This window comes from Urocitellus parryii, chromosome 3, assembly GCF_045843805.1.
Source record: "Urocitellus parryii isolate mUroPar1 chromosome 3, mUroPar1.hap1, whole genome shotgun sequence".
Classification (NCBI taxonomy): Eukaryota; Metazoa; Chordata; class Mammalia; order Rodentia; family Sciuridae; genus Urocitellus; species Urocitellus parryii.
The window spans coordinates 79,319,169-79,341,499 of NC_135533.1; the positions used below are offsets into that span (position 1 = coordinate 79,319,169).

Consider the following 22,331-nt stretch of genomic DNA (forward strand, 5'->3'; position numbering starts at 1 on the left):
TTTCTTTTTATTCTTCATGAAATGGAATATATAAAACACTCAAAGAATTCATACATAATTCAAACCATCTTTTCCAAACCCTTAAAATTTAAATACACATCTGTTTTGCATGTAGTAAAACTGCTACTTTCATGTTACTAATTATTAAGATATTTATTGTCCAATAACATTCCCAATACACGGGACCACAGCTTTATACATAGTGAACAGTGAAAAATGCTTAGCTAAAGATTGGTTTTTTTTGTGGTTGTTGTTAATTTTTTTTTTTTTTTTTTGGAACAGCAGCTGTGATTCTGATACTTTCAAACATCAACCTTCTCTGTAAGAGTTTCTAAGTTAGGATTTAGAGGTAGGGTGGGAGTGTATGTGTGTACACACTGTGTAGATCTCACGGACAAGTCCTGTAACTCCAAGTTTCAATAAATACACTTAACTCAGATTGAAGTACAAAATTCTGCAGAACTATTTAAAGAAAGATCTCAAATGAAGCATCAGAAGTGTCTTCCTCTAAGCAGGTCATAGTTTTGGATAGCCTGCTTCTTTCATGCTTTTAGACATTGTTCTATACTGTGGTCCACTACACTGAAAGCTAGTTCATGTGGGGTCTCAATATTGGAAATGAGGCAGAAAATAAAACATGATTCCTAAGTTAAGAGCATTTAAAAATGTCTTATTTAATATCTGAGTATAAATTCAAAGTATAAATCTAAGTATAAATCCTAAAAAATAAATAATACAGCCTTCCTTATTTTGCAGGAAATGCTAAGAGGAAATCTTATAAGTTTAAAGCTGACTGACTTTTTTTCCCCAAAATATGTCTAATTCTAGGCAACAAGTTCAAGGGTTGGTGTCTTAATGCAAAATGCAACCAACATGGGATTGTCCGTTATCATTTCCCTTGTATATGGATGGGAGATGACACTCTTGATTCTGAGCATTGCTCCAGTACTTGCTCTAACTGGAATGATTGAAACCGCAGTAGTGACTGGATTTGCAAACAAGGATAAGCAAGAACTTAAGCGTGCAGGAAAGGTAAAATGAAGGCTCTTATTACCAGTATAACATTTAAAAATAATAATCAGAGCTCCCATCTTTATAATATATCAACCTCATCTTTTAGGAATCTGTAAAGTGGTATGTGGTAGGTATGTGTGTATACATGCACACTCATACATATAGATAGATATACACACACACACAGAGACCAGACCAGTATAGAACAGGATATAGACAGGGCATGGTGATAGGGTCCATTACAGCACAGGATCTGGAGTCAAATTGGCTGAGTTAGAATTCACTTTATGTCACTAAAACATATGTGATATGAGCATGTTATGTGAACCTTTGTGACCTTTTGTTTTCTCCCTTGTAAATGGGAATAATAATAGTATCCACTTACAGATTTGTGTATCACACAAAATAGCATTAGTATATGGAAAACATTTAGAATAGTGGCTGCAAGACAGGAAGCACATAATGACAAAGGACATTATTAAGTACCCCCTCTTTCCCTCAGTGGTAAGCAAAACATTACTTTCCCAGTCTACCTTTAGATAACCCTGGCAGTAGGCAGTAATGGTTTTTTGTTGTTGTGTTTTGTTGTTGTTGTTGTTGTTGTTGTTGTTGTTGTTGTTTTGGTGTTAGGGGTTTTGTGAGGTTTTGTTAGTTTGGGGCTTTTAAAATTTATTTTCGATGCCTTCTATCCTGCTCTTCTTGGCTTTCATCTTGGAAAAAATCCAAAAGCTGAGTTTCATGACAGCCTTTCAGAAGCTGTATCATGAAGATACTGAGTCTTCTCTAAGCCACATATTCCAGGGCTTAGGCTATTCCTCTCATGGTCTGGATACACAGGTAACCGTAATCATTTACCACAGTGGTGAACATCTTCTGAATATAAAAATGATTTAGACATCTTTATGGTCAATATCACAGAGACTGGAACAAGGCTGGAACAGTATAAAGACCACGAATGAGCAGGAATGCTGAGCACATGAGTGAGCTAATCTGTTGTGCCTGACCCTTGAACCTCTCCACTTTTCTTGTACTAGATAAGGACCCTGGAATGTCAGCTGAGTTATGCAGACTCAACTACTTACCAAATAATTGCCTCAGAGGCAGTAAGCAGTTATTTAGCCTAAATGGTATGATTTAGAAGTTGCACAAGTTCTAAATTCATGAAACATTAATTAGATTGTCCTCATCTTATTTTTTTGTACCATGAGCTTTAGTTACATATCCCCTTGACTTTTCTTTTGTATCATTAGAGTAACCTCAATCTATACCACCAATAACACCAAATAGTCAATCTGAGTTCTTTCCCTATAGCTTTCAGTAAGTAGTTTACCAAAGACAAATTTAGAATATAGACCAATAAAACATATTGGTTCTTCTTTAATTATGTGTATAGATTTGAATAGGTCGTCAAACATTTTATTTTTCATACTTAAAATGGCTTTATGTTTAAAGGGTACAGTATTTTCTAGGTGTCTGTAAGGATCTTTCTCTCTTTGTCAAAATTAATCACAAAGGCTTTTCGTTGTTGTTCATGTATTTTCCCCCTCAAAGGAAATTTCAGCATTCGTATCTATCTTCCTTTGCATGCTACACAATGTGTTTTTAAAAAGCACTCTTTGCATTCATTTTGAAATCAATGAGAATTTTAAACAACTCAACATCAAAATTGAAAGCAGAATCCGGGTGTCCTAACCACAATTTAGAAATCTGGTTCTCTCCTGCAATCCAAATTGTCCTTCAAATAATGCTGGGTGAGGCTGGGGATGTAGCTCAGTTGGTAGCATGCTTGCCTAGCATGCACAAGATCCTGGGTTTGGTCCCCAGCATCACAAAATAAATAAATAATGCTGGGTATTTACCTGTCACACAACCTACAGAACCTACAGAGCCAGTCTAGGAGAAAATAGGAAGTTTCTCTTTCTAGCCAGTCTGTGTTTTCATGTTCAAACAGTTCTAAGCCAAAAGCCTCCTATGTTTGAGATCCCATGCTATTACACATTCTTTTTGAAAACTCTATAAATATGGGAAAGCATTAATTATATTTGTATTCGATATCTTTTTAAATTCACAGACATGAAAATGAGAAATGGCTTTATCTTATAAATAATTGTATAGCCACATCACATGATACTATTATGAAATGTTCCGGAGTCCTTTTTAGTTGTTATTTGCATTTCTGTTCTAAAATAAAACAATTATTTCTTTGATTCTCTCTGCTATCTTTTACTTGAATTGTTTTAAAATTTATAAGAAACCCCTTTGCATATGAACATAAAGCTCACTAATGTTATATTCCCCAGCCCATGGAACCAATTTAAACTGATATTCAATAAAGACTTGAAGAAGCTAAACTTGGTACACTAAATATTTTTTTAAAAATTTGTGCTTAAGCTTATTATCTGAAATGTAATTTTTGGATCTTATTTTTGGAGATGGAGGGAGGAAGGTAAGAATACTTGACAGAAAATCTTATTGACCCGATATACTTATAATGTCCCCAGTGTACGTGACTAGAATTCACTACCAAGAAAAGTATAAGCATTACTAACTTTATGTCCTTATTGTATTGTCCTATTTTATAAGATAGCAATTGAAGCTGTGGAGAACATACATACTATAGTGTCATTAACAAGAGAGAAAGCCTTTGAGCAAACATATGAGGAGACTCTTCAGACCCAACACAGGTGACTATCCCGACGCTGTTGACTGTGCTATCCTGTAACATCAGTGCTTCCCAATACTCTGGCAGTTTGCCTGGCAATCCACCTGCTCTAGAATCTTTCCTGAGAGTGGCCTATCATAATTTCTCACACAACTTTACTAAGAAGACATGAAGAAAACTCAAGGGCAAACACAATTAAAAATAAACATTTTAGGTCTTCCATGTCACTGAAGTATACACATCTGTCTTATTATCCAGAAAAAAAGACTCCAGGAAGTAACGTATTCAAGAAAGAAAGAGTGTACATCCCTTTACTTTAAATCTCTAGGATAGTTTATGTTTTAAAACAAATGTATAGGGCTGGGGTTGTGACTCAAGTGGTAGAGCACTTGCCTAGCATGTGTGAGGTGCTGGGTTCGATTCTCAGCACCACATATAAACAAAAAAAATAAAATAAAGGTCCATCAACAACTAAAAAAAATTTTCTAAAAATGTATTTACAGCAAAACCTGTTTATTAAACTACCCCCCCTTATCACACTGGCTTAGCGACACTCTGATTGCTTTATACACTTCTGCACTTGTGCCTGTGGTTGGTATCACCCTTTAATTGCCTCTATGTATTCTATTAAAGCAAGATTGTTGTAGATAATTAGAGAATATTTATTCATTTCTCTAAACTAAATTTCTTTACTATCCTTTCACAGACTTTATCCATTCATTTGGAAGTAAATGAAGACATCTTTGTTAAACCATAGAGTATATCACTATAGAGAAAATCATTTATCTCATGTCTTCTCTATAATAATTCTCAGTAGTAAAAAGAAAATCTCATTTATTTAATACTTAAAATACATATCCACTAAATGATAACGTTTCAAAGTGCTATATTCATTATGTTACATGTATTAAGTTGATCCAACTATAACTCATGCACCATTGTTTGGTAAATCATGCATTTCAGAAATACCTTGAAGAAAGGACAGATCATAGGAAGCTGTTATGCATTCAGCCATGCCTTTGTGTATTTTGCCTATGCAGCAGCATTTAGATTTGGAGCCTATTTATTTCAAACTGGACGAATGACACCAGAGGGCATGTTCATGTAAGTTGTGCATATACAAAAACCCTGTAAGTGGGTCATATTAACCAAAGGTATCTAGTTTATACAGAGAATTGTCATTTAAATCACATATGTGGGCAAGGTGTGCTTAGAAAACTTAAATATATACATATGTATATATATATATATATATATATGTGTGTGTGTGTGTGTGTGTGTGTGTGTGTATGTAAATATATATGTATATATATGTTTGATTTTTAACTGGTAGAAAATTACTGTGCATATTATAAGTTTATGGGGTACAATGTAATATTTTAATATACGTTCATAATGTGGAATTAAATCAAGCTATTTTTGTTGCTTAATAGCTGTAAAAGTATTAAACTTTCTTTAAATATTTAATGGTAAGTGGGGGGATTGGGGTTGTGGCTCAGCAGTAGAGTGCTTGCCTAGCATGTGCAGGGCACTGGGTTCAATCCTCAGCATCACATAAAAATAAATAAATAAATAAAGGTATCATGTCCAACTACACCTGAAAGAAAAATTTTTTTTAAAAAATTAATGGTAAAATACTGATACCTATATAATACTAATAATCTAAATTGAATCCCCAAATGAATCACTCACAGATTTTATTTTCTAGAATGTGGGAATGCAGGAACAACATATGTCTTCATGATATCCACTCCTCAGGGAATTTGCAAGACTTTATGGAATTCCCAGAATAAAGATATCTTAATAATATTAAGTATGACTACAAATCAGTAAGGCTGAGTTCTTTGCTAAGTAAACATTTCAGAAAACAAAGCATATAAATGAGTGTTCCCCTTCAGAAAAGTCACAGTTGGGAGTTAATCATGATTGCCAGTGAGGCTTTCTTTCACAACACATTGGTTGAAGGTGATAGTTTAGAATTTGGTTCACCAAGTTATGAATTTCTTTACTTCATAGAAATAACCTAAATACAACTAACTGAAATCATAAATTCCAACTTTTAGTGTTCATTCTGAGTTTCCTATGTCTAAAATGTCAGAAATAGGAAGCTCAGAATGAACGCTCCAATTTGATGGCTAATTTTATTATAAATGTCATCATTAAACCCTTAGAGCTAAAGAAAATCCCCATACAATATTTGACTCAAAAAGTGGCATTATGCTTTTTCAAAAAGCTCACTGAAACATGTGCATCCAAGCAAGAATCAGCTTCTTCTGAATGATGACTTGGGAGATTATACCTTTCCCAAAAGGCTGCCACTTAGAAAATACCTGGGAACACCTCTCTGGGTGCTACCTCTCATGTCTCAGGATGTTCCTTTGAATACCTTCATTGGTGGCACATGTTTGCGTTTGTGGTCATGTTCCATTTGAAGAAACGGCCTGAGCTTGTTTGAAGCCAAATAATTTCAGAAAAACTTGGAATCAGTTTTACTTTCTAATCACATGAAAATATTTTCACTTATTAAGTGCAGACTAAGATTCCCAGGAAGTTTCTTTACTAGGCACTGATAAGAAAACAATCCACAGTTCACCAATCCAGTTTTCCTGCATCTTACCTAATGATGAGGTAAGATTAAGCAGTTTAGCAGAAAACAGTACTTAGCAGTTTCCTGAAGGGAGATTTTCTTGTACAATGGGATATCTGTATTTAAAATCTCAACAGAAAAACACAGGGTCCCTGTTCTACTTTGTTCTCCTAGCCTCTGAAACAATGGGCAGTGTTGCCCGTGTGAACCTATAAACAATTATGGCATGTAGCCCCGGGCTTCATTCTGATTACATAGGCTAATTAGTCAGATTAAGAAGAAGCCAAATCTGGCATCACATAAATTAATTTATTCAGTTCATAGGCCCCCATTTCATCAACAGAATTCCCTTGGTCGTAATGTCGTGCAGGCACTCCCAAGCTTATAAAAGTTTGATTATAAACCAATTGCTTGAAACTCAGAAAATGCCCTAGTGTTGCTCTAAATTTTCATACCTTCTCACATCCCCAGGGAACCATTCTTTCAGCACAACTGGTCTTGGGGACTAGAAAGCAAGCCAGTTAAACAGTCACAGCAATATAGGATGTCATGTGATTTTATAAACTCTCACAGAAGATGTTCAAGTCTTCTCTTCAAGTTCTCTGTCATTATGCTCTCTTTGCTTTATAATCACGTATCTTCAGAAAGAAAAGAAAAATCCTTCCCTTAAGGCCCCTCCTACCTATCTCCAAGGTCTTTGCTGTCCTTTGCAGCTAGATCCCAAATGATTGCTTGTTCTCGCTCTGGACACCTTCTCATCTCTAATCTCTCCTAAACTGCTTCTGGACAAGACTTATTTCCCACCACGTTACTAGAAAGACTCATGGCCAAGGTCATCACTGGCTTCAACTCCACTTCAGCCCTCAGGGGCATTTCATGAATCTTTCCTGAAACACTTTTCTTTCCAGGCTTCACTCCTTGCCTTACTGGCTCCTGTTCTCTGTTGGGCTCCTTCGTATTGAAGGGTGGAGAGTTCTCAGAACTTTCATCCATACGTTCTCATTGATGGTCTCACCCAGTCTGACAGTTTACCACAAAAGTCCCAGTAACTTTCTTCTCTTGTAGTTCCATCTCTGACCCTGTCCCTGAACATTAAACTCTTATCCAACTACTTTCTAGACACCCCCACATGGACGTCTAAAAATATCTTAATGTGTCCCAAGCAGAATTAAATTTTTTTAAACCACAAAACCAATGTATTGATTCATTAAAATAGTGTCATGACTTTCAATTAAAGTTTGAATAAATCAAAATTCCTTTCTGTGACCTAAAAGCCCCACATGATGGGGCTTCTGCCTTCCTTCCAACCTCATCTATCACTGTCCCTTTTGTGAAATACATAGCAGCCCCACACTGTCCCTGGAACTCCCCACCTCAGTGTCTTTGCACTTTGCAGGCTCTTCTGTTTACCTGAACGATCACTCCCCAGATCTGTGCCAGGCCTCTTTATTACCAAGCTTCCACTCCCACATCTGCTCCTCAGAGAGGCTTTCACTGATGAACCAAAGTGGTCCCTGTACCATTCCCTCCTCATCTTTCCCATTATTATGGTTTTTTAATAGCACATCACAATTTGAGATTGTCTTTTTTGCTTCTGTATTTCTTGTGGTCTTAGACTATCTTATTATTAAGGATATTTCCATAAATCACACAACAAGCGGTAGACACAGCACATATTAAATATTTATTAAATGAATAAGGGAATCAGAAATAAAGGGAGAAGGCTGGGGGTATAGCTCAGTGGCAGAGTACTTGCCTGGCATGCTTGAAGCCCTGGGTTTGATCCCGAGCAACAAAAAATAAAATAAGGAAAGTAGAAATATGCCTCCAGGATCAACTTGACACTGCTCCTGTGTTTCACAGATTTAAATTGTTTTTTTTTTTCCCTTTCTGTATCCATACATCTAACATCAGGTGTGTGAGCAGGAAGACTGATCCTACAATTATTTACATAAAAATATGATGTGTATAACTGGGAATCTCCTTCTTCTTGCACTGAAATTTGTCTGCATTAAAACTAAGCAGAGAGGGGCTGCAGATGTGGCTCAAGCGGTAGTGCACTCGCCTGGCATGCGTGCGGCCCAGGTTCAAACCTCAGCACCACATACAAACAAAGATGTTGTGATTTAAAATCATTAAAAATGATGTTTAATTTTTTAAAAATATTTATAAAAATAAATATTTTTAAAAAATTAAAAATAAATAAAATAAATAAAACTAAGCAGAGAATATTCTTAATTCAAAAATGATTCAATCTCAAAATCATGCCAATGACTTTCTTTTTAAATTTTTTTATTTTGTAAATGATCCATAAAACTTATGCATATTAATGTTATAGTACATGTATGCTTTGCATAATGTTTAAATTAGGTTAAATATACTCATCTCCAATATTTTCCATTCGTTTATGGCAAAAAACTTCAAAATTCTTTCTTCTAGCTTTTTAAAATTTACAGCACATTACTGTCACCCTAGTATGCAACAGCACAGAACTTCTTTCTCTAACTATAACTCAGTGCCCATTGATCAATATTTCCCTGTCTCTCCCCCTTCCCCACCTACTCCCCCATCCTCTAGTAACCAGGTTTGTCCCAGATACCCTGGTGATGTGTTTTCCAGAAAGAAACAGGAGAATACCTAAAACAAGTAGTCTGTCCCCACAATCTTCTCCCTGGAGCCAAGGTAGACCAGGTGCATCCTCTACAGTGACTGGCCTGTGGTCAGGTGCTGTGTGATTCTACCTGGTTCTGGTAGAGTCACCATGAGTGGACCAGCCTCAGCCATCTCTGGGCCAGCAATGCCACCAAGCTATGTCACATGTGACCTCATAGCCCACCAAGACCAGCATAACACTGGAGTGAGACCTGACTATTGCTGAAGTGGACTAATGGCCCAAGCCTGCAGCAGTTAGTCATAGGTGATGGTGGCCAGAGCAGAAATCCAATGAACCAGTGCAGATGTCTTCCCCGTCACTGGAGCTATCTCAGACATTCTCTTCACAGGCAGGCCTGATAGTGGGAGCTGATGGGATCTGCCCACTGTTAATATTTACCAGCCCAGCACTAAGTTTCTTGGCAAAGTTTTGTGCTCATACCCTGTTCTATCCCCAGTAAGTGGGATCTTTACCACTCTATGCTGCCTGAGTTTGGGTAGTTTTGGTAAAGGCAGTCTCGTGGCCACCCAGGCTGAGACTAAGCTGGGTCATACCTGAATCTCACAGCCCTAAGGACATGCACAGTTTTAAAGGTGACAGAGGACCACACCACAGCTGGCAGTGATGCAGGTCAAAACACAAGCTTGTCCCACGGAAGGGCAGGTGCCTGGCCATTGGGTAACAGGGAAATTCTAGAGCTTTGTCTATGAGGACAAGCCTAGTGTTAGTTGTGCTGCCTGAGGTTAGGGAACAGGTGGTAGAGAGAGTCCCTTACCATCAAGGTTGACATTAAACTGGGTTGCACTGAGTCTTATGCTGCAGGACCCTATACATTCACAGGAGGGCAGGTATACCCCAGGGCCCACTCCAAGGCTGGAAATAATGCAGACCAAAACTCAAATCTTTCTCACCAGCGCAAAGATCTGCCTAATGTCATGGCCAGTCTAGATCCCATAACAGGCTAGTCTAGAGCTGGCCTGCCTACAGGGCCTTCAGTTTCTACTGGATACTTGGTCTCACCACAGCAGACCTGGCACTGGGCTTCAAGACAAAATCCTATGCTAGTTTTCATTCCCTGCCTCCCAGCAGGTAGAATCCTGTGGCCCAGCCACCCAAGGTTGGAGGAGAGTTGGTGACAGTAGGCACTTGGTCTATCAGTTGTAGCAGCTCAGTCACACACATTAGCCTAGGGGTAGGGCCATGCTTGGCCTCGTGGAGTTGAGGCAGAGGTGATACAGTCAGCTGTATCCTTCCTGTCTTCATTAATAATATTTTCATTTTATTAGGTGGTCTCTCACCTGATTTTCTTAGCTCTTGTGAAGTTAGTTTGGTACATGAGCTATACAACTTGATGTTTCTGTGGGAAGAGATCCTCTGGCAAGAGGATCTTAGCCACCATATTCCTCCACAGCCAATCTATTTCATGCCAGCAAGCAAGGCCAAAGAGAATGTTTCCTGAAAGGGGACTCTCAAGACTCCAGCCATTCCATTGCCCACAATAATCACTATCAATTAAACCTTTGCTCAGTACCAAGGATTTCTCATGCATTGCCTGCTTAATCTTTTAAACTACTCTATGAAATATAATTATTCCTACTTTGCAGACGCGGTGGCACATACTTGTAATCCCAGCAGTTTGGGAGGTTAAGACAAGAGAATTGCAAGTTCAAAGCCAACCTCAGCAACTATGAGGCACTATGTAACTCAATGAGACACTGTTTCTAAATTAAATACAAAATAGGGCTGGAGATGTGGCTCAGTAATCAAGTACCCCCCAATCCCCGGTACCAAAAAGAAAAATTAAGACTCAAGACTAAACTTGCTCAAAGCCACATAATCAGCAAGTAGCAAAGAACAAATTCAAGTTCACGCCAGTCTTTGTTTAGTATGTATTTATTATTATTTAATATGTATTACTATTACTAATGCTTAGACAAATCTTCAAAGAATATTTCCACACACACATAAAAATTTTTTTTTCAGTAGTCCTTTCTTAGTTTTACAAATATTTGAATATCCAGATCTGGGCTTATTCTTAACAAAAATGAAACAGATGGCTTGCTTAGATTATTCTGTAGCCCGGAAATATAGGAGATTAAAAAGGCCTCAATACAACGTGTCCCCCAATGAGCGCGCGCGCACACACACACACACACACACACACACATACACACACGCTGGCCTACTATACTTCTTTTAATTAAATTCATTGAAAAGGTCATCTTCTAAAGACATAAGCATTTTAGCTGTCAGAACATATGTAGGACAATTAACATAAGAATAATTATTCATGAATTATATCCCAAGGGAAGGAAGAAACAGAGTTGTCTGAGCTACAGCAGCTAGTATCGCTGTTTTTTGTTTTGTTTTGTTTTGTTTTTTAGTTTCATTCAAAAAGCCTTCAGAGTAACAATGTCCATACTATTATATTATGGACACAAAAAGTTTCTCTGGGAAATAAGGGTACGGCACCATGTATAATGGAATAGATGAAATTTGTTTTCAACACCAAATCTTTTTTCTTCTTAGACACCTTATGACCTTTTCCATCATGAATGTACAAAAGCATCCTTTAGACAAACTGTGTTATACCTGGCCTAGAAGATTCTGTGATTTCCAGATTCAGAATGAAATATAACTTCTTTTCTAATCAACCAATTGAATTGGAAGAGGTTTACAAAAAAAAAAATTCCTTCCTACTAGAATTCTAGTAGGATTTTACATAATTCTTTGTAAATAAAAGTATCTTTGTGCCGTTCTCCAAATAAATGGTTTCCCAACTCACGAATCAAGAAATTGGTAAAAAAAAAAAAAAAAAAAAAATAGTGGATGCTTGGCGCTCACACCACAAAGTCTGATTCACAGTTCTGACATAAGGCATTTAAGCAAACATCCCATATCATTCCAAGGCATAAGATCTGAGGTTCACATTTAAAGAAATATGAACAAGCCATGTGTGACGGCACACACCTATAGTCTCAGCAGCTAAGGCAGGAGGATCCCAAGTTTGAAGCCAGCCTGAACAACCTAGGGAGACCCTGTCTCAGAACAAAAGAGGCTGGAGATGTAGATCAGTGCTAGAACACTTGCCTAACATGCATGAGGCCCTGGATTTAATCACCTATATTGTGGTTTGCTAAAGAAAAATAAAAGGGGGAAGTCATATTTTAGTTTATTGTTAAAAATAAAGATTTTTCTCAATACACTGTAAATGTGTTTTTAAGGTTTATACCTCTATAGAGGCATGGGATATACTATCTCTCTTTCAGAAATGACAGTGTATCTTAGAAAAGAGTGACACAGGGGGCTGGAGTGGTGCTATGAGCACTTGCCTAGCATGTGGGTTCAATCTTCAGCATCCAGCATCATATATAAATAAATAAAATAAATGTATTGTGTCCTTCCTTAACTTAGAAAAAAAAATAGGTGACACACACCGAAATTTTAACATCAGAATCTCTCTTAATTGTGCTCATATTAGATTATCAGAATGTCTGTTTAGAGAAAGATCCTCAAAAGAAAAAAAAAGTCAACATGCATGTCTTAAGATAAAAGTGGTCTCTGTTTACCTTCATTATTGATTATTGTAGAAGTTTCTCTGAAATGAGCATTTACATAAGGTGATAACATTTTTAATCTACAGCCTTGAAGCTAGGGATTAGGCAATTAGAAAATCTCTTGTCTAGGTTCCCATATCCATGTGTGAAGCAAAACACATTACCTCTCCTTTGCTTAAATTGGCAACATTGGATTTATTACTTTGCTATAAATGTTCAGTTTTAAAAATACAAAATACTTTTATTTTCTCCTATTCCATTTTATATTGGTGCTATCAGGCAGGACTCTGACTTGCCTTTTGCAATGTAGTTCAGCAAGTACTGGTGCCCAGCGTAGGTTTCTGTAACTCTCCAAACCCTATTTGGTGGCCTTCCTCTACTTCTGTGAGTTATGTCCTCTTTGCTACACATATTGGCAAGAAGCTAAGTAGAGCAAACACATAAGAGAAAATCAAAACATGACAGTAGGTACAGACAGACCATGTGTTTCTGGCCCACTCCTCCTAGAATCTAAATGCAGTTCTTGAGAGAAAATAATATTGGAATTTTGTTATTAAATGTGGTTATCAGTCAAAAGAGCAACATAAGTGAGTTTCCAATAAATGTTAACAGGTGTTTGACATCTTGAAATACTAAGGCATGGAAAGAAGCACGCTGGACCTCCACCACTATCTTTGCTCTTGTAGGCCATGTAGCATGAAAGAACTGTGCATGTCATCATCACTATTAGGAAAGCAGACCTAGTTAGCTAAAGCAAAGAAAATAGTAAAGGCTTCTTGTCCTGTTCACTACCATGGCAGCCCAGCTCCTGCCTGGCGCTCCTCAGAGGTCTTCAGAAAGACAGGAGAACAAAATGGAGGCCAGATCTACCACCAAAGGGATCTAAGTAGAGAAACCAAAGGAGAATAGTTGCCTAGGACCTATGAAGATCCCAAGATGGGGACTACATGCCAGGAAAGGTCATTGGGTCAGCTTTTCACTGGAAGGAGCACTTAGTAGGAAGACACACAGCAAGGAGGCTTGTGTTCCAGCCTAAGACTGGCATGACTGAGGTCCTGGGCCAATTGCATAGTTTTTCTGAGCTGGAGTTTCCTTATTTGTTCAGTGATATGAGTTTTTGCTCTAATTATCTCCTGCATGATCAAATGGTATCATGTATATAAAAATATCTCATAAGATCCAAAGTACCAGATAACCTCAGGGGCTTATTTTTTTTCCACCCATCTCTTTTGGAACGGACTTTCCACAGAAGAGGATCTCTGAGCTTGTATGGATGGAGGGGGAAAAAGAGAATGAGCATGGGAATCATTTAAAGACCACTTCTGGGAGGAAAGATAGTCTGCCTTCCAATCCATGAGAGAAAAACTTACTGAGTGGCAACTTCAAAAGCTGTGATTTGATCGGCTATGTTAATATTTCTACTAAAGTGTGAAGGCTTATTTTGTAACAGAAGGTGTCTCATTGATTCTCATTCCATGAGAGGAATAATAAAGAAACTTACATTTGCTGAGCACTCATGTTCCAGGCTCTGTACTAAGCACTGTACATTATTTATGTATTTAATTGTCTTAATAACTCTATAACAACCTTATAAGATGTAGATATTCATATCATCTGTTTGCCAAAAGAAAACAGGAGCGTGGAGAAGTTAAACTCCCTAGGTCACACAGATAGTAAATGAACAGTGGAGATTGGATGTAATCTCAATGATCTGGCTTCAGAGCCACTAAACTTTCTCTTAGGATAAGTCACCAAAGGCCTACAAACTGGATATGGGGGTAGGGTTCAGGGAATACAAATCTATTGGAACTCATAACTATGCAGCTTATTCCTGGGTCAATTATGTTAAAATTAGGATTTTTCATTTCTATACTTTTTTTTATGTTGTTCCTATCCCAAGGATTTTTATAAAATTCCAGTTTTATCTTAACAGTAAAGATAGGTGACAGGATTTCACCCATTGCTCAGACAGGTTTGAAAGGTTCAACATAGTGAGGATGAGTGACCATGCTCAAGTTAGAGAACCCGTATCACCAGGGAAGACAGGTGGAGCATCTGAAGATGCTGGGCTGCTCTTAACCAGACCTCTTCCTTCTCTCAACCCTGTGCCAACCCAAAGGCGGTTATTCAGTGCCAGATAAGTATAAATTCTAGGTAATATTTCTTCTTCCATGATAAAATTAGCTTATGAAAGTTTCAAAAGTTAAATTTCAAGTTTAATTCCTGTTTGACTTATTTACTTCAAGAGTTAGTTCAATGTGCAAATCATTTCTGAACTGTAGAATATTTCTTATAAACTTATTCATAGGTGTGAAGGGGACACATAAGAAATTATAGATTAATATTAAATGTATTATTAGTGACTTTAAAATATTTGCCAACCTGGTGAATTTGTCCTTGTTTTTATCCACAATGGGCAGAATGCCTGCAGGCCCACAGGGGCATGGAGAGCTGGCCTGTGCATTTCTCTGGGGGTGAGGTGGCTCTCAACTCAGATGCTCCAGGAGTTTAAGCCAGATTGGAAGACCCTGTTAAACTCTGTTATGGTGTTTGGCATTAGTTGCTGTATGATAAACATCTGTTGAGCGGGAAAGAATTTCAGTGTAGCTCACTCTAATTGAGTCTGTCTAGGTTAGGACAGGTTCTGTAGCAAACCAGGTTTCGAGCTGCATGGCTCTTGGCCTGCCTTTATACGGAGTCCATTTGGGGGAAAAGAGTAAAGATTAGTATCCCTGACTCAACCCCCAGATAGTAAATCCATCACCACACAGTTCACCCTCCCCCTCTAGGCTCCTCATGGCCTCCATAACATCAGCACCCACCCCTCTAGACCTCCCTCAGTACGTACACGATAAAGGCAATGGCAGGGCTTTTGCAGGTGCTGTTCCTTCTCTACTGAAACCTCTTCCCCATCCTTTGGGTCATTTACCTTCCACAGGCACAAGGGCTAGATTGAAGCCTCCACCCTCACAATTATGTATTTAGATGAATGAATGAATGAATGAATGAATGAATAAAAATAAAGATACTGTGTCCATCTACAACTAAAAAATTTTAAAAAACTCTTGAGTTACTTAACTTTGATGTTTACAACTAGGTATCAAGCATTTTGAATGGCATTTTGAGATCTAAACAATTTCTATAAATATTAGCACTAAAAATGCCTTACCATCATAGCATTATTGACTATATTAATTTTAGCTTCAGACATACTAGTAAACTGGTGGCTTTTATGTTTTATGCTGTGTTTGATCTTTATAAAACCAACAAGATTCAGGATCTAAGGTCCAGGTTACCGAGAGATTACAACACCCAACCCTTGGTAGATACTGAGTGAGAAATTGAAAAGGGAGGAAAAATTCACTAAGGTATATACACTGAGGGAGAAATTCACTAATAGCCCAGACATGTTTACCTTGCTGGAATCCAGCACAGCAAACAAGCAACTGGGTTCAGTAATGTCCTTTTATTGTCTAATGTTGAAATATTGCCAGTGAGTCTTGTCGAGCTTTAGCTGAATTATTCTTTTAGTAGTTTCTGGAATGCATTGTTTTTCATTCCAGATGTGTATTTTCATATCTAAAATGAAATAGAAGATACGAGGAAAATATTTAACTGGAGTCACATTATATGGCATAACTGAATATTCTGTATGCTTCCAAATATGACTTTCCTGCTTACCATTTTATAGTAAGCAAATTTTGAAATTGAGATCATCATCTATAGCAAACCTCCAACCATTGATAAGATATATCTTAGTCAGGTTTTGATTGGGAGACCTAAGAAAGTACAACCCCCATGATTTGTTCTTTAAATAGTGTAACACATCAGGCAGATAGTCATTGAGTTTCAGTGATCAGTTCTCACTACATGATATGCAAAACAAGAAAAAACCTACATCATATCTACTGTGTCAACTCTGATCTCACAACTGGAGACATTCTTCCTTTTGTCAGTTGAATTCTCTGTCAAATCTCCAAGCAAGCAAGCCTTACATTAGGGTAGCTAAGAAGTTTTCCAATCAGTTGGGATCTTTGATCTGTGTCTCTAACCAGAAGAGACATTTTAAAATTACCCAAGCTGCAAAGGTTATTTTGGCATACCGAGCACATGGCAGAAAAAAAGATACCTGTTGGTCCTTTGGCATTCATGGTACTATGTAGTCATAGTACTGGAGTCCTGTGCCTGCTTTTTCCTTTGTTTTTGGAGTTCTATTGTCTTAAGATGGACCTAAGATTCAAATGCTTTATCTTTTGGCAGAGTTTTCACTGCAATTGCCTACGGAGCTATCGCCATGGGAGAGACACTTGTTTTGGCACCTGAATATTCCAAGGCCAAATCTGGAGCTGCTCATCTGTTTGCCTTGTTGGAAAAGAAACCAACCATAGACAGTCACAGCCAAAAAGGGAAAAAGCCAGTAAGCACAACTATGATTTTAAGTGTCTACTTATTATATGAAGGCATTTGTTAACTTTGCAAAAGGTAGTTAACAGTAACTTAAGGAGTTAAAAGTTTGTGTAAAATAATTTTATCATGGGGCTGGGGATGTGGCTTAGGTGGTAGCGCGCTCGCCTGGCATGCGTGCGGCCCGGGTTCAATCCTCAGCACCACATACAAACAAAGATGTTGTGTCCGCCGAAAACTAAAAAATAAATATTAAAAATTCTCTCTCTCTCTCTCTCTCTCTCTCTCTCTCTCTCTCTCTCTTCTTAAAAAAAACAATTTTATCATTACAAAGGGGGAAAGGAGTCTTGTCTTAGGTTTTTTTTAAATCTACTACTAAAATATATTCTTGTGTTAAAAATAGGTGGTTTTACAAGAATCAACAAATGGGACTTACTTAAACTAAAAAGTTTTTTCTCAGCAAGAGAAACAATAAGAGAGGTAAATAGGGAGCCTAAATCCTGGGAACAAATTTTTACTCCTCACACTTCAGATAGAGCCCTAATACCCAGAGTATACAAAGAACTCAAAAAATTAGACAATAAGATAACAAATAACCCAATCAACAAATGGGCCAAGGACCTGAATAGACATTTCTCAGAGGAGGATATACAATCAATCAACAAGTACATGAAAAAATGCTCACCATCTCTAGCAGTCAGAGAAATGCAAATTAAAACCACCCTAAGATACCATCTCACTCCAGTAAGATTGGCAGCCCCTATGAAGTCAAACAACAACAAATGATGGCGAGGATGTGAAGAAAAGGGTACTCTTGTACATTGCTGGTGGGACTGCAAATTGGTGCGGCCAATTTGGAAAGCAGTATGGAGATTCCTGGGAAAGCTGGGAATGGAACCACCATTTGACCCTGCTATTGCCCTTCTCGGACTATTCCCTGAAGACCTTAAAAGAGCATGCTACAGGGATACTGCCACATCGATGTTCATAGCAGCACAATTCACAATAGCTAGACTGTGGAACCAACCCAGATGCCCTTCAATAGATGAATGGATAAAAAAAAATGTGGCATTTATACACCATGGAATATTACGCAGCACTAAAAAATGAGAAAATCATGGAATTTGCAGGGAAATGGATGGCACTAGAGCAGATTATGCTTAGTGAAGCTAGCCAATTCCTAAAAAACAAATACCAAATGTCTTCTTTGATATAATGAGAGCAACTATGAACAGAGCAGGGAGGAAGAGCAGGAAGAAAAGATTAACATTAAACAGAGACATGAGATGGGAGGGAAAGAGAGAGAAAAGGGAAATTGCATGGAAATGAAGGGAGACCCTCATTGCTATACAAAATTACATATAAGAGGTTGTGAGGGGAATGGGAAAATAAACAAGGAGAGAAATGAATTACAGTAGATGGGGTAGAGAGAGAAGATGGGAGGGAAGGGGAGGGGGGATAGTAGGGGATAGGAAAGGTAGCAGAATACAACAATTACTAATAGGGCATTATGTAAAATTGTGGATGTGTAACTGACGTGATTCTGCACTCTGCATTTGGGGTAAAATTGGGAGTTCATAACCCACTTCAATCTAATGTATGAAATATGATATGTCAAGAGCTTTGTAATGTTGTGAACAACCAATAAAAAAAAATAGGTGGTTTTAGTTTATTTGCCTAATGCCATGAGAATGTTCTTATTTAGACAGCAACAGTGTTAGTCTTGGATGAAGATTTGTATTAGACTTTATTCATTTTTTTTCCTCTAACAATATGTGCAAAGTAAATAGTGTCCTATGGTTTCAGGTTCCATGGGAAGTAAACCTACAAACATAGGTGGACAAAAAAGGAACTATCCAGGTGCAGTGGTGCACACCTATAATCTCAGCTACTCAGGAGGCTGAGGCAGGAGCTTTGCAATTTCAAAGCCAGCCTGAGCAACTTAATGATGGCCTACACAACTTATTAAAACCCTGCCTCAATTTTTTTAAAAATTGTTAAAGGGCTGGGAACGTAGCTCAGTGGTAGTCCTCCCAAATTCGATCTCTGATTACCACCATCAAGAGAAAATAAAAGGAACCACTACACAAAAATTTAGCCAAAAACTCTAAATGTCTGTGAATATTAGAAGGGAGATAATAGAAACTTAAATAAATCTAAAATAAACCCACCAATAATAATCTTTTATGACAAATATATATTCCTTAAGACCTTTCTAGACATTTTAAATTCATAGATAGGAATTGCCAAGGAATAGCCAATTATAGATATATATTTAAAAGAAATTTTTCGTTTAAACCTATCTCTCTCTAGAATTTTAATAGTAGATGTATTTGCAAGACACTTTTAAAACAATACAGTATCACTTAAATTACATAATTATCATAAGGAATGCCCATTGTTACTAAGAGAAATAAAAGGATCTTGAAATTCTAAAAAATAGAAAGCTCAAAGATAGACCACAGTTAAAATAAAATTTCATGCTTGTGTTTTGGAAAGTAAAGTACCCAGAAAGCTTTTTTTTTTCAATCTTAGGATGTATATGTATAATAGTATTAATACTCTTGTTTCTTTCTAAAATTACGATAGAGGAATTGAGTATCTCACAAATATATTTTATTATGGAACTATATGCTTGGCATAGGATGTATACATTTTTCTTCTAAAGATTATAAAATTAACTTATTATCTTATTTAATCTTTTTTTCAACATGTAAATACTAAATATCATTTCCTCTGCTTTTCAAAATTAAAATCCGGTCAAACAAAACTAGAAAATATTGATAAGTGCTGAAGGTGAGTGATAGTCATCTGAAAGACCATTATATTCTTCTCTCTACTTTTATATATGATTGAAATTTAACATAACAAATACAATTTAAAATAGTAAGAATACATTCTTTTTAATATTTATTTTTTAGTTGTAATTGGGCATAATACTTTTATTTATTTATTTTTATGTGGTGCTGAGGATCGAACCCAAGGCCTCACACTTGCTAGGCAAGCGCTCTAAAGCTGAGCCACAGCTGCAACCCCAGAATGCATTCTTTAGAGTATTACAGTCTAGGAGATTATAGAATGTCTCTGGATGCCTTTCCCAAAGTCATCAGAGCATACAGAGAAGCAATTGCACTCTGTTTTTCTGAATTTATTTTTAACTTTTTTTGTAGATAATATTTGTATGTTGTACAGGCAAAATGGAAAACAGTGAACAAGCTAAAATTAAACTATATTACTCTGCACTTACATTTTGGCATATGTCATTCCAGATATTTTCATCTCCTGCTAGAACTCCTGATCATGTTAACTTTTCATTATATTGATAACCAGATAATATAATGTATATTTTGATGGTCCAGCATGGTACCACATGCTGGACTCACAATTTGCTAAACCTGACTGTTAAAGCTGATTGTAAGAATCCATGTGAAAGTCCAACTATCACTACCACCCCAACACACCATATCCACATACACCTTCTTAGTTTATGTTTACACTAACAGCAAAAGTTTATAGTACTTAAAGTAGAATCAGGGAGGGGGCATGCTGGGGATGTAGCTTAGAGGTAGAGCTCTTGCTTTGCATGTGTAAAGGCCTAGGTTCAATCTTCAGCAACCCACCCACAAAAAGCAACTGGGTTCCGGAAGCATGAAGTTCAAAAGAACCCCAAATCTCATACACCAAAAATATAAAGGGAAAGTTAATGATCAGTTTACTGATAGTTCCAGAGATTATTTTAAGACATCCTTATTATATTTAATATTGGCTTACATACAAATTATCAATCGCTAAAGAGATTGAAACATAGATAACTAAACTTTTAGACAAGTGTCTCTGACTATTGATCAACTGAAAAGTGTCTCTGTCTAATGATCAACTGAAAATAAAGAGAGGGCTGAGGTTGTAGCTCAGTTGGTAGTTTGCCTTGCATGTGTGAGGCACTGGATTCGATCCTCAGCACCACATAAATACAAATTTAAAAAATAAAATTATTTTTAAAAAAAGAAAATGAAGAGAAATTCAAAATATTGTATGTATTATATGTATGTAAATACAATCTACATATTGTAAAACCTAGCCCAATTTACAAAATAATACTTATAGTTTATGAAGACCTAGCTCTTTGGATTAGCAGTAAAGTTCTATAAAGCACACATCAAATTTAAAGAAAGATGTATTTATTCAGAGCATCTGACCAAACAGCTAATCTGCAGAATGGATTGTTGTTTGAATAGCCAAACTGAAGGAAGCTAGTGCTTTTTAGAAGTTCAGTGAATTCCAGTGGTGAAGAGTACAAGAAATATGGGCATAAAAATATAAACAAGGGCTAGGGATGTAGCTCAGCGGTAGAGTGCTTGCTTAGTATGCATGTGGCCTCAAGTTCAAACTCTTGCACTGCAAGAAAAAGAAACATATATAACACCACACACACACACACACACACACACACACACGCACGTGAAAGAAACCAGCATTTGTTTAGGAGGTCCACAGAGATGAATGTGATGTTTAAAATTTAACTGCACACTTTTCAGGAAATGCTTAGCCAATGTGCTACCATGTGTTAGAACCTTTCTAAGTCACCCTTCCAAAATTCCTTTCATAGGACACATGTGAGGGGAACTTAGAGTTTCGAGAAGTCTCCTTCTTCTATCCATGTCGCCCAGATGTTTTCATCCTTCGCGGCTTATCCCTCAGCATTGAGAAAGGGAAGACAGTAGCATTCGTTGGGAGCAGCGGCTGTGGGAAAAGTACTTCTGTTCAACTTCTGCAGCGATTTTATGACCCTGTGAGAGGACAAGTGGTAAGACTGCACTTAAATACGCCTAATCTGGGGCTTACCACTACTATTCTTCAACATTCACTTGGGCTTAAGCATCTTTACTAGTTTGGGTATGGCAAACAATGCAGAAGTTAAAAAATAATCATAATCTCTAGCCCAACAAGACTTAACTAAGAAAACAAAGCAAATCAATAACAGAAAGGATGGTTAGGACTTTGAAGTTAAATACAATGACCTAAAGATTCTTCAAACCATTCTGGCAACAGAATTTTGGTCTTAAAAGTCATGGAATTCTTTTAGAATATGGGTGTGGAGAACAAGTCTCATGTCCACATCAAGCTTCTTTATTCTGCTCTGGTTTAAAACAGAGATAATAGTTTCCTTGACCTCCTTGGTCAGGCTTTGCTGTTCTTGCTGGCCATCCCCATCTCCCAGCCCTCAAAAACTTAGGCAAGATTAAGGCTCATTTGAATCTGCATTTTTATATTGTAGACCCTGATCTCAAAAAGATGGAACCTCTTCCTCCTAGGCTTACTTTTCTTACCTTGCACTTATCTTACTACACCTTATGTAGGTTATATTCTAGATTTCCATGACCTCTCTGCCACAACCACTACTTCTTCCTCTCTCTCTCTCTCTCTCTCTCTCTCTCTCTCTCTCTCTCTCTCTCT

The 22,331-nt window shown here is 37.2% G+C and overlaps 1 protein-coding gene across 1 annotated transcript in view; it reads left to right on the forward strand.

The window, feature by feature from the left end:
• Positions 1-22,331, forward strand: part of Abcb5 (ATP binding cassette subfamily B member 5) — a 118,641-nt gene that overhangs the window by 85,471 nt on the left and 10,839 nt on the right. Inside the window, exons 20-24 of the mRNA XM_026408509.2 lie at positions 829-1,032; positions 3,598-3,698; positions 4,640-4,780; positions 16,734-16,890; positions 21,484-21,681. Coding sequence (XP_026264294.2) covers positions 829-1,032; positions 3,598-3,698; positions 4,640-4,780; positions 16,734-16,890; positions 21,484-21,681 — 801 coding nt within the window. The remainder of the gene's footprint in view (positions 1-828; positions 1,033-3,597; positions 3,699-4,639; positions 4,781-16,733; positions 16,891-21,483; positions 21,682-22,331) is intronic.